Below are 12,274 nucleotides of genomic sequence, written 5' to 3' on the forward strand. Positions count from 1 at the left end.
GCATAGCAGACGTGCGTGCGACATGCGTTCGATGTGTTGTGCCGCGAAAAACCATTAGCAGAGCGGATGCTGTGAGGTGCAATCGGGGCGGGCTAATTGTGCGAAGGACATTCCCCGAAAACGGTTGACATCCAGGCCCATTAGCGACAGCTCATTGGGCCTGACGAGTTGACGCACTTTCCCAGGGTCCCTAGCGCTAAAGCACTTCAAAGTGGCCCTGCCTAATGGATGACGGTTTGCTAATTAGACTTTAACCTAATTTTTACTTAAGCCTTGCGCGTGATGGTGCGTGAGTGATTGGGTACCATTTTGTACCCCGGACACTGATGATTGGGGAGGTTTATTTTGCAACGGAAATACATATGGTACAAAAATAGCGATCGATGCCTACTTGCACCGTTTATTGGAGCAAAGCCAATAAAACAGTACTTACACTAAACATAACCACGTCGAAATTGATAAAGATGCTAAGAAACTACCTAAAACTGTATCGTTTTAAAGTAAAACCCAATTTGATGTCACTGACCAAATGGCACGAAAATATTCGATAAAACCGGGTTCCAGAAGGTAGCCGCTGCAAGTGTTTTTCAATATTCTAGCAATAGCTGTAAAAAATAACTGGATATTGTACAAAAGCAAAATAGAAGAAAATATCTCACGGAAATACTGCCTGCCTTCGATTATCAGAAGAACTTGTTTCATGGAAGACATCATGACAAAAACCACAGGAAAATAGTATAGCAACTATAAAATTTCTGCACGCAAATGGTGGCAAATAGGGTAAGGGTTGCCAACAAATTTGCACTAAAAGCAAAACACAGAGAAAAATGAACCCACGTAGAAGTTGTATCCGACCGAAAAGTGTAAACAAGTAAATGTTTTGTTGTATGATAATGTCTATAAATGCATTAACCTATTTCAATTAAAATTGCGAAACATTTATGGACATTTTTTTTTGAGTGAATAACGACTGCATCGTCAGATTGTGAGACCGTTTGCCTACCTTTAGGCGCCGTTCGCCATAGGAACAGATGATGGAACGATCAACAAGCGAAGCTTTCGGATGCCGTCAAGAGCCGCCAAAAACACTAGACACACACTCTCTGGTACGCGGTTGGTGATGATGGTGGTGGTGGTGCGCCTGCCCTTTATTCCTCTAGTGCTGCTTCCCCCCTGCTGGCTCCCGGCCCAATAAACACTGCTCCAATTAAACTAATGCGTGCGCGGTAGTCGAACGTGTTTCCAATATTTAGCCTCACAGGCCTTTGTTCCCTGCCAAAAGCGCATCCACCGCCCGTCCCACCGTCCGCCCCCCCCCCCCGGGGCCAACATTCCAAAAGCCTTCCAAAACTAAGCGATTAACGTAGTGTGTAACGGGTGTGTAACGGGGGTGAGTAAGTGAGTGACAGTTAAATAAATATCGGGTCAGATGCCGCTCAGGTCGCGGTCGTTCGTTCTAGACCTCATTCGCATCGGTCGCCCCGGACAGTAAGTCCAGCACCAGCGCCTGCTCACCGCCCTTGCCCTCGGTCACCGTTTGGCGCCGTGCTGTCGTCGTGGTGGTGGTGGTGGTGGTGCGCTGCGTCGTGGTCGTGGTCGTGGTGCTCGGTATCTCGATCGTGAGGTGCTTCCCGAACAGGGGCTGCAACACCCAGAAGAATTCTCCCGCCCTCCGGGCGGTGCCCTGCAAAAGAGGAGGTGGTGGTGATACTGTTCCTGATGCTGCTGCTGCTGCTGCTGCTGCCGTTGTTGCTGCCGCATACCATAATCAGGTTCCCGATACGACCGGAAATGTTGGTGACCAGTGTGAAGGAGCTGCCGAACAGCTCGTCCGGGACCTGCAGCGACACCTTCTGGCGGTCCAGGTCCGGCGTGTCATCGGTGGTCACCGGGATGGGGGGCCTCGTCGGGTGGATCGCGTCCTTGACCGCCTGGGCCGACTGTTTGCTCGCCTGCACGGATGGCACGGTATGCGGGGTGAGTGGGTGGGTTTGATGTTGGATTAGCAACAGAGGAGGACCACAGGACACCCCAGTGTGTGTGTGTGTGTGTGTGTGTGTGCATCAGTTACACACGTACACATTAATGCAGTTAATCGAACTAGTAGAACGGCAACGCTTGCATGCAACGATCCCCTTCCTACCACCCCACCTTCCCAGCACAGGTATTTACAGGAAACCCCACCCCCCTTTTCCACACGCACGCACAAATGGAGAGAGAGTTGATCATCGTTGCTTCACTTGGGTGAACATTAATCTTTCATTTATTTTTTCCATTATTTACATTTCATTACGAGAATCGAAGTTATGTTTTAGAATGTGTGTGTATGCGTGAGTGTGTGTGTGTCTTTGTTTTTAATTTTCTCATTCTTGTTTAGTTAAATTATCATAATTTGTTCTATTTGCCTTGGTCATATCTGTTTTGGTGTGTGTGTGTTGGTGTGTGTATAATGCGTTTTCTTGTCTCTCATAATGTTTGTTTAACTCGAGCTCCCTCCCCCCACCCCCCCTTCTTCGCCCCTTCATCCATAAGTTTTGCCCCATTTTCCGGCCTTTCCTACTACTACCACTACTACTGCTACCGACTGCTCTCCCCCGGTCGCATAATTAGAACAAAAAGAAAGAAAAAGTAACAGAAAACAACAGGGCGTTTGTGTCCAAGGAGTGAGAGTGTTGTGTTGTCATACGCCAAAAAAAGGCTACCGATCGATCGATTTAAAACAAGAGGGCAAGAGGGCTAACGGTATGACAACTGGACAACTGAAGGACAACAAACAAACCGGGCAACCGGAATGTAGCAAAAGGTCCAAAAAGTGACCTTGACTTGACCTTGACTTGGCTTGGAGTAGTGAGAAACCCCAATTGAGTGGCCACAATGTAACAAGGACCTCCAGAGGAGTCAGATATACTGGATGATGTGTATGCGCGCGTGTGTGTGTGTGTGTGTGTGTAAAGCCTGCTCCTCCGTCAGCTCGTTTTCCGCGGTACAACAACAACATCGACCAAAAGCGGCCAAAAGCGACTGAGCCACTGAGCTCGAAGGCTCGAAGCGAAATCGGAAAATGAGGAGTACGGAAATTGGAAAATTATATTCATAAAAAACCCAAAGCGAACCCCGCAAATGAGCTGAGTGTTCCCGGCGGCCGCTTTGACCGCTGAACAGTCCCGGGGAACTGAGTCCGATTTTAAACGGGGCTCGAGGTCCTGTTGTAGCCTCGCTGTATTCCCCGCGCGTTACACGTATAGTTAGTGTGCTCTCTCTCTCTCACTCTTTCTCTCTATCCATCTCTATCTCTCCCTGTCTCTCTCTCGTCTTGAACAGGCTGGTCGCATCATAAATAACAGCCACTAGCCACTTCCGATGATGGGCCTATCTCTGTGTCTGTGTGTGTGTGTGTGCTACGGGATGAGGATGATGATCGTGTGTGTGTGTGTGCGTGTGTGCGTGGGTGTTTCTTGCCCCTTAGCCACCGTCTACTCGTCGTCATCGTCGTGGTCGCCGAGCGAAACCGTGTTCGAGCCGCCGTGCTGCGAGCCGGACGATCCGGACAGGATCGGGCCGGACAGTTTCAGCAGCGACGACACGATGTTTCCGAGCTGCGGGGCGCCCGAGCCGCCGCCGCCGTTGCCGTGCCCGTCGTCACCGTCGCCGTTGCCGTGCCCGCCGCCGCCGCCGGACGAGCCGCCCAGGAAGCTGCCGCTCAGCGAGCCAATCTTCGACGTGATAAACTGCACCTTCGGCGTGATGACGGACGAGATCAGCGACTGGAAGTCCGGCACCGGTTTCGGTGCCTCGATGTGGTGCTGCTTGTTCTTCTCGATGTTCGCGTGGTCGAGCTTGTCGATGAACCGCGTCTTCGCGTCGATGAACGAGTTGATCTTCTGCTCATTCGTTCGGTGGTGGACGGGGGTGGGGACGGTTTTTGGCCCGGCGGGGGGTTGTGGTTTTTGGATTGGCGGTTTGGCATTTTCGCGCGGCACACGCGGCAGAGTGGTCGAGAAAGGGGTGGGGTGGGGCGATAGAACACTTGTATTAGTGCGCGATGCTAAGACGGGCTCCGACCCCGAACTACCCGGCGCTGGGCAGGGTTGAAGTGGAGGAGAAGGTGGGAATGAGGGAGGGAAAACTGAGAGCCCTAGGAAAATGCAAAAGCCCCTACCGGGAAAGCAGCGGGCGGGGGTGCAGCGGGCGCAATGTGCGGAAAAAAGAAAAACCTGATGACGTCATAAAACCAAGACCCTACACCCAATGAGAGAGAATGTGGGAGAGAGAGAGAGACAGTAGCCCGTGCAAAGCAAATCGTTGTTAAGTGGGTTCTGGAGGGGGTGTGCGGGGGGAAGGGTGGCGTGTTGTTGGAGGTTGTCCACCGAAATCACTCATCTGGTGTCTGGTCACTGGGTCACTTGTCACTGTTGTGTTGGGGAAGCGGGCGCCCGCCAGTCCAGAGGCAGCATCCAGCAACGGGGGGGGATCGATAAGCTACAAGTTTCGGGGGCCTTTCTGCCGTCTTCTTCTTTCACCACTGTCCACCGGGGATCACCGGAGTTGTTGGCGGCACTTTTCTTGTCGCGCACCGTTCCCAATGTGTTTTTTTGCTACTTTTCCTTTTTACCTAAAGTGACAGTGTTTATGTCACTTTTACGCTTCGGATACCAACTGCTTATTTGGAACTGCTTGCCCTGTCTCTGCTTCCCTGTCTCTTCTGCCTGGCGATACGTTGGTCGGGACGTAACGCATCGTAACGCGGCCGGTGAGCGGCGATCAAGAACACTCGAAATATGCCGAAGTCGGCACGCGGGGTGCGCGGGGTCCGGTGTTGCAACACCTTCACCCACAGGCAGGGGCAGACGACGCAATCGCAACCCTTCGCAGCTGCAGCTCGTTCGAAATGTGCAACTTCGTTCGGTTTGTTTACGCCGTAACGCCTCGTGCGTTTTGTGCTGTTACCACCAGATGACAGCCAGAAAAAAAACAACAGCAGCAGCTCGTCAACAACAAGCAAGACAACGGTGCGGAGTGCCAACAGGACCTCTCGCTCGCTCGCAGCTCCCGAGAGATGCAAAAACCTACGAACAACGAAGTGAAGTAACCGAAACACCGACAAGGCTCGGGAGGCAACTTTCACACACCGCATGGGGCGCGCATTCTAGCTACGGGCCGACCGTACCGAAGGCTGGCTGAAGGGAGAGTGAAAGTGCGATCAGGGCGGTGGCGCCGTCGAAGGTCACCCCCCGCGTGCTGGTCGAAGGACCCGCCATTTTAGTTGTGTCACGTCCCTAGACCCAGAAGTATTCCGCCAGTATCGCTGCACGCGATCCTTCGGTGACCGGGTCTCCCCCCCCCCATTCCTAGTACCTCGCCAGTCGTTGGAATCAGCCCGATACCTACTGATGCCTTGATGCGAAAGGACAGACCAGGCCGGTGGCGCCGTTAGGTCGAAAGGTCGCAAGAGAGCGAGAGTGAGCGATGTCGCACAGCTGATGTCACCGTGACGTAGCCCATGAACGTAGCCAGCTCGGAGTCTCGAAGATACGCTGTCGAGTTTGGGCGGACTTATGGACCTTAAGGGACAAGTCGTAAAGACAGACAAGAATTGTAATCTGTCAGTTCGTTCCCAAGCCAAGTCCCAGTCCCAAGAAACCTGCAACTTCATTTGACATGTTCTAACTCCAAGTGGGGGCCCAAGTCTACGCCTAAGGTGTGCAAACAAATCGGGTTTCTCCAAACGCGCCACAGCAATATTCTGTGTCCCAACACCGAGCCGGGAGGCCGAGTGGAGCCGAGATTGCGTTAGGCAATCTGCCGATTCCAAAATCAATATACACTCAAGCAATCGAGCGAGAGAGAGAGAGAGCGAATGTGTGAGCAAACGAGAGCGAGGGTGGCTAGTGGTTGGTTGTCGCAACCTTCCACTGCTGCTGCTCGCTTGGCTTGTTCGGCCAGCTGGCATTAAGTAGGTCCGTTCGTATGACTGGGTGGTCCACTCTCGGAGCCACCTACCCCGGTGGCGCCCTCTACCGGTAGCTCGAGGCGCTGGTTCACACGGGCCCCCGCCCCGTGGCATGACCTCTCCCAGAGCTCACACGTACGGGCGCCCCTTCTAGGCCAAGGCGTCGGGCGCCCATCCATCAAGTCAGCTTCAAGAACGGAACCGCTCCGGAAAGGCGCGCCGAGGCAGACGCGCAAAACACTACCCATGCCCCCCCTGGTGGAATGCTTCAGTTGGGGCGCCGAGGTCACAAGGTATATCTGGTACCTCTGGCAAAGAATGGCGTCAATCCCCGGGGGTCCTCTGGGCCGTTGTTCCACGTACCACCAATACGGCACACCACTTCACTACGTCACTTAGCACTCGTCTATCTCGCTCTTTCTCTCGCTCTCGCTCTCGCTCTCTGTCTAAGAAACACGGGGGCGCACTAACCTCGGATGTGAGCGGGTTGGCGAGCGTCTCGGCTCCGGTGATGACCGCGGTGTCGCCAGCCTCGCCACGCTTGACGCGCACGTTCGGTGCCGCCAGCGCCAGCGTCGTGGCGCACACCAGGACGACTAGGGCGGTGAGCGCCGTGGCGCTACTCCAACTGCGGTACAGCTGCATCACTGGACTGGGGCCTGAAGCGTTTGATTGCTGTGCTATGGTGGTGGTGCTGCTACTGCTACCTGCTGAAGGGTCACTGTGAACAACTATTTTTTTGGGTGATGCAGGAGGGTGGTGGGGGGGTGGGGAGCGAGGACCAGGATGGAGGGTTACCGTCGGGATACGGTGACACGGAAGAGGCGGGGGTGGGTCGTTTTGGGGTGGAAGTAGGAATGGAAGAGAAGAAGAAGATACAGACCGGAATTAGACCCTTTGGCGTGATGGCGTTCGACACCGGGCGACGACTCTTTGGCGTCCTGGCTTTACCCTGCTGAGTGGCGTCGTAGCTCGGTGCTGGTGCTGGTGCTACTACTAGTGCTACGGTGTGCCCTGGCGATGCCTGCGCACGACTGCAAGTGGCTCTAACAGCTCCAAACGCTCAAATGATCGCCATCCGAGCCGATGGCTAGTGTTTTGCCTGCCTTGGCGCTGGCCGTGTCGGGTATTGCGGTGGCCTCAGCCACCTCGAGCCATCGGCATCGGCATCGGCGAGCGAGCGAGCGAGAGAGAGAGAGAGAGAGTCCACCGCCCCAAAAAACCGTCGGCCACGGCCCGGCACCGCATGCCAATCACTCGATCCCTACCCCGATCGCCGGACGGGACGGTGGCCACCGCAGCCTCAGTGTGGGACCTACCGAAGGGGGCTACCCACCACACACCATCACGGTGCATTCGGTGCGCCGAGATCTCCCCTCCCCGTCCGACCGACCGACAGCTTCGTGGAGAAGGGGTATGAAGCGCTATCGTGCGCGGTGCGAAACGCGCCACCCCTCGTCGGTGTGAGACGTACCACGAACCATTTCGGTGCCTTTCACCGTGGCCGTGGTCCGATACACCACCGATACCCTACCTACCACCACCAGCACCTCACGAGCCCACGAGTGGTGGGGAGTGACGCGAATCCACCCTCGGCCTCGGCCAGATGTTGGATGTCGTGTGGTTCGTGGTGAGTTTCTCGAACGACTCTCGAGCGATGTGGTGAATTCCAGGTCAGACCCGCCCCCCCGCCCCAGGTTCCGACTACGTCACAGGACACCTCGGTGCAGTCCCAATGCACCACCCACACCTGCATCCCGCGTCCCTCCCCACCCAGACACTTACCGGTGGTGCGACTGGCGCTCCAGAGGCTGTGTGGGTCCCTCAGGTGACAGCTCTTGGAGTTGGGGCCGGGTCTTCGCCGGGGACACTTGACTGTTGTGGTGTGTGGTGGATGCGTGTGGTGATGCGGTGTCGGTCGGCCAACACCAACGGTGGTACATGAATGCTGCAGTAGACTGGCCGGGCGGCCGTATTTCTACCCTTTTGTGGCTGCTGCGCGCGGCGGATGGCGGCAGCGCCATCTACCGGGAGTGGTCTCTCTCGGCGGGGGCCCCCAGCGCGCGCGCGCTGGGCCAATAACCCTTCAGCCGGTCAGCTACCCCCGCGCCCCCCCCCCCCCCCCCCCCCCCTCGGGAGGTGCATCGCACCAGACCAAGATGGTTTGGAACTCCGACTCCGACAAGGTGTCCGACACATCGACACTCCGAAACGAACGGGAGAGAGAGAGAGATTCCAAAAGTCCGACACCTCCTGATTAGCTATCGGCAATCAGCGGCGGCAGCAGCAGGTTCCAGAGGCTCCCCCAGTAGCCGTTTTTGCGAAAAAAATGCTGTGCTACACCGGATTTGATGGCACAGCGCACGGAGCTAGGAGCGAGAGCGAGCCACCAACAACCTGATCGACGAGAGAGCGGTAATCGATCCACACGCGGTGCAAACTAAACCAGATGTCGTCAGATGGTGCCGAAAGCGCACCAGCGAAACCGAAAAAGGCAATCAACACGTGCCCCGTTCCGTTCCGTTTAGGTCGGTCATACTCCTACCGGGTTGCTTCTTCTCTATACCGCTGGGCTCGTCGACACTCAGTCGGCTGCCTTTGTTGTTGGGCCATCACCGAATCTGGCTGCTCTCTAGCGGCCCTGACCATCGGTTAATTAGTGTGTGTTGCACCAGAACCCTAGCACGCACGAGGATTGCTTTTTGGCCGGTGGCTTTCGAACCCGGCCGGTCAGTGCGGGATCAGTGGCAAACCTACGGCGAGAGTAACAGTAATTAATCGCTTCCAGCACGAGCCTGCGAGTCGTTTAGGAGCGCACGTTGTTTACCCGTTGTTTACATTCGTTTCAGCCACGCCGTTGCGCCACCGTTACGCCGGTAGAGATTTTTTGACAGCTCGCTCCATGTTGACAATTCTGGCCGGTGGCGGCTGATGGGCCCATTATCACTTGGGATTCTGCGGTGCGCGTGATGGCCGATCGTACCGAGCCCCGGGATCACAGATTGGCGGCACCGCAGCCGGGCACATGTCAAACGAAACCAAAACAAAGCGAGGGCGACCCGTACCGTAAACTGTCATCGTTGGTTTTACGGTCCATTTCGGCGGCGGCGGCGGCGGCGGTGTGGGTGACGAAAACCGCAACCCGGTACCCAGTGCAGCGGTGGTATCGACTCCTCCGTGACGTAATGGATCCTCTCTGACTCTCACTCTCTTTCAGGAATCAGGCTTCCCCTGCGGTTGCGGCGTGCATTGTCAAGCCGAGCATTATTGATCGGGGAATTCCGCAATCGGCCGACGGGCGATGAATCGCACAGGACATAAATCGTGTGACTTTATGACGTCTGGGACGTCGTCTTAGGCTGCGGTAGGCTGACTGGCTCGGTTTTCCTGTTTGTTTTTTTTTTGCAAGAACACCGGTACGACACCGATTGTGAAACTTTTATCACAGCGTCAGTGGAAAGCGACGAAACGACGTATTCGGTGTGTCCCGGTGGTTGGGTGGTGTACCTCAACCCGTGTTCATGGCCGCATTTTTGCTTCCCTTTCGGTGGCCGGTTAAATTTGTTTTTTGCTGCTCTCTCACACCAGGTTTTGCGACCAAGGAACCTTTCTCTTCGCCAAGGCCTGGGCCTGTTAGGGCCGAGGCCATCGGATTCACTTTTGCTTTCGTTTTTGGGCAGGGCCGGGCACTTTGGGCCGCACAAAAACCAAAACAAAGCACGTCGGGACAGCAGCGGCGGCTCAAGGAAACAAAAAAAGGTTTCTTTCGTTTGCTTTTTGCTTCTTCTGTGCTGCTTTCCTGAACGATTGGCAATCGAGCAACGCAAAAAAAAGCAAATACACACAAGCAAACGAAAAGAACCCCAATTATCGGGGCGAATCGAGTAGGGTTAGGTAGGGAGTTGTTTTTATGCGTGGTGCCGGGCCTTGGCCTATGCCAGGCGGCGACTCCTGCTCGTTCTCCTTCGTCGTTTTGGGTTTGGGCGTGACGACGTGAGGCACAGAACGCGGATGCGGAGGTGGCAGCCAGGGTAAGCAGCCGAAGGAGCCGGAGATATCACTCCTTGACCCCGATGCGAAGGAGACGTGAATGGAAAACGGAGCAATCGACACACGGCACGGCACCCCATGGAGGCGGTGCGAGCTCGGGAGAGCCGGTAATCATAAAGGACACTTTCATTTGTTTGATGAACCCCAATACCCAACCGGGCTCGGGGAGCTGGTCCCAGAAACCATCTCTGGGGAGTGTACATGATGTGTGATCTGGCCCAACTCTCTTTCATGCAGTTCGAGCTGGAACTATCCTTCGGATGTGAGTATACCGAAACCATTCGAAACTGCTCTAATAATGCCGTAGCTTAGCTCGGAGTGCTCTATGGCACTCTAGAACCTGAACGCCAGCTATGGAACTAGAGCAGCGCAGGATCAGCAGGACTACCAGTAAGCCAGTAATGGTTAAGAAATCGGAACCTCCACTTTTTTCGGAGCTGCTCGATTCGGTGCTTGGCCGGAGAAACGGCGACAAGCGAAAGCAAAACAACGCACAAGAACTGGAGCAATGCCTTTCGACGAACGCCACCAGTGATTGTTGCTGGCCTTCGGCAGGAGGGCCTTCGTACCCGTGTGCGAACACTGGCACCGCTGTTTCTACTGCTGCTGCTACTGCTAAGGTCCTTCAGCCGATATTTTTCCAAGCCGAACTTAAACGGGAGTCGCTAGAGTCTGCGGGCGCCCTCCAGACTATCTCTGTGACACGGACAGTGGGAAAATGGATAAGCCACTCCCCGATCCTCACCAAGGGTTCCCAGTAACCCCCCTGTGCGCAAGCCATCGACCACCGAGAGGGTGGTCAAGACTTTCCACGGGTTCCACGGCATTTCCCACGCGATGACGGATGACGATTTTGGTGTACGATGGTGGAATGGAAGAGGAAATTAAGTTCCCTCGCGCCCTGCGCCTTTACCCACCATAACCAATCTACTCCGTGTGGCATCCGCCACACGGGGAGTTTAAATTTGATTTTTATGTTTCGCGCTTTGTGCCATTTTCGTCGACGAAGCGAAAACTCGACATTTTGATTACTCACCGGACCGCGCGGCAACGGACAGGAACACACACAAATACTCCGACACTAACTTTCGCTTCCGTGGGACGACGTAGGATTGCATAAAACGATCGCGCACACAAACGACACTGACACACTACATAAACATACAAACACACACACACACACACACACACGTAACTGATCGTCAGGAGGGAGGCGAGTGGAGTGTAACGAAATCTATACGAAACCGAGCCAAAAATTTGTGACTTAACTAGCGATTCATCCCCGAAAATAGTCTATCTGGGTGAGTGGGGTGAGGGAGGTCTGGGAAGACAGTGGAGGGCCGGCGACCACAATGGGTCGCGGCCGGTTGAGTGGAAAACTCCAGGCCAGCCAGCTAGTTAACTTCGAAAATAGCCGAGGAAAAAATTTAAATCTGTCATGGCAAAAAAAAAAAATGCCAACCGCCCCAGCGTGTGGGGTGGAATTAAGACCATAGACCCCCGGTACCCCGCTCCCCGTGGCCCACACATCTGAAGAGGGGCCAGTATTACTTAATGGCTTTGGCTTTGTAATGCTGTGCCGTTGTTGTTGTTTCCTCTTAAACGTCACCGCGCACGTGGACGCCATTTTTCGATTAATTTCTCACCGAGTTTTTTTTTGTCTACTATGTTAGTAGATCAGTTGCGGAGTTACGCAAAAGTGTAGCACACGCAACGGTCGTTCCCTTGGGTGAGCGAGCTCAGCCAAGCGAGCCAGCCAGCCGGGATCCTTTGGTGGCGCTGATCAGACGCGAAGACGGACGAAAAAAAGAACACACACGGACGGACGGAAGCCCGGACACTGAATGCGCGCGCGGCAGATCCGTCGAGGTCGAGGTCTGCCCGTCCCTAGATCCGGGACCCCCGGGAGGGTCTGAACACGCCGTGCGTACCCTTCCTGTTTGGGTTCGATTTTATTTCGCTTTCGCTTCGCTGGTCCTCTGTTTACGTTTTTGGGATTGTCCGTGACAGCAGCACGCGTGAACACCGACGAAGAAGCGAGCACACCCACACCCACGCGCCCGAGAGGGCGACGAGAGGTGGCGAGTTCCGAAAGAAAGTGAAAGGAACCCGGTGATCGGAAGCGGACTGAAAAAGGCGACCACACCACAGGCGCTGACCGTATCACCTTCAGCCCTAATGTGGATCCCATTGCGCCGTGGGAGCTTTCTCGTTTCTATTTTCTGGCTGGCAACACTGTCACACTAAGCGGCTGTGTCAAATTATACGTCAAAA

The 12,274-nt window shown here is 54.9% G+C and overlaps 2 protein-coding genes across 4 annotated transcripts; both read right to left on the bottom strand.

Annotated features, from left to right (window-relative positions):
• Window positions 1–1,324: 1,324 nt before the first annotated feature.
• Window positions 1,325–7,856, bottom strand: LOC128278593 (uncharacterized). Of its 3 annotated transcripts, none has more exons than XM_053017333.1 (4): window positions 7,736–7,856; window positions 6,422–6,681; window positions 1,764–1,952; window positions 1,325–1,684 (listed from the first exon to the last, which is right to left on the bottom strand). In XM_053017333.1, the coding sequence occupies exons 2-4, from the start codon at window positions 6,593–6,595 to the stop codon at window positions 1,457–1,459; spliced, it is 591 nt and encodes a 196-aa protein (XP_052873293.1). In that variant the 5' UTR covers window positions 6,596–6,681; window positions 7,736–7,856; the 3' UTR covers window positions 1,325–1,456. The 3 variants fall into 3 exon arrangements, with proteins under 3 accessions (XP_052873293.1, XP_052873285.1, XP_052873300.1); XM_053017325.1 differs by lacking the exon at window positions 7,736–7,856 and adding an exon at window positions 6,902–7,049; XM_053017340.1 differs by lacking the exon at window positions 7,736–7,856 and adding an exon at window positions 6,834–7,049 and having other exon boundaries at window positions 6,422–6,660.
• LOC128271533 (serine, glycine, tyrosine and glutamine-rich protein) lies at window positions 2,249–4,737 on the bottom strand. The gene is made up of 2 exons (XM_053009143.1): window positions 4,717–4,737; window positions 2,249–3,881 (listed from the first exon to the last, which is right to left on the bottom strand). Exons 1-2 carry the CDS (start codon window positions 4,735–4,737, stop codon window positions 3,474–3,476), a joined length of 429 nt encoding a protein of 142 aa, XP_052865103.1. The 3' UTR covers window positions 2,249–3,473.
• Window positions 7,857–12,274: the final 4,418 nt, after the last annotated feature.

The sequence above is a fragment of the Anopheles cruzii genome, chromosome X, assembly GCF_943734635.1.
Source record: "Anopheles cruzii chromosome X, idAnoCruzAS_RS32_06, whole genome shotgun sequence".
Taxonomy (NCBI): domain Eukaryota; kingdom Metazoa; phylum Arthropoda; class Insecta; order Diptera; family Culicidae; genus Anopheles; species Anopheles cruzii.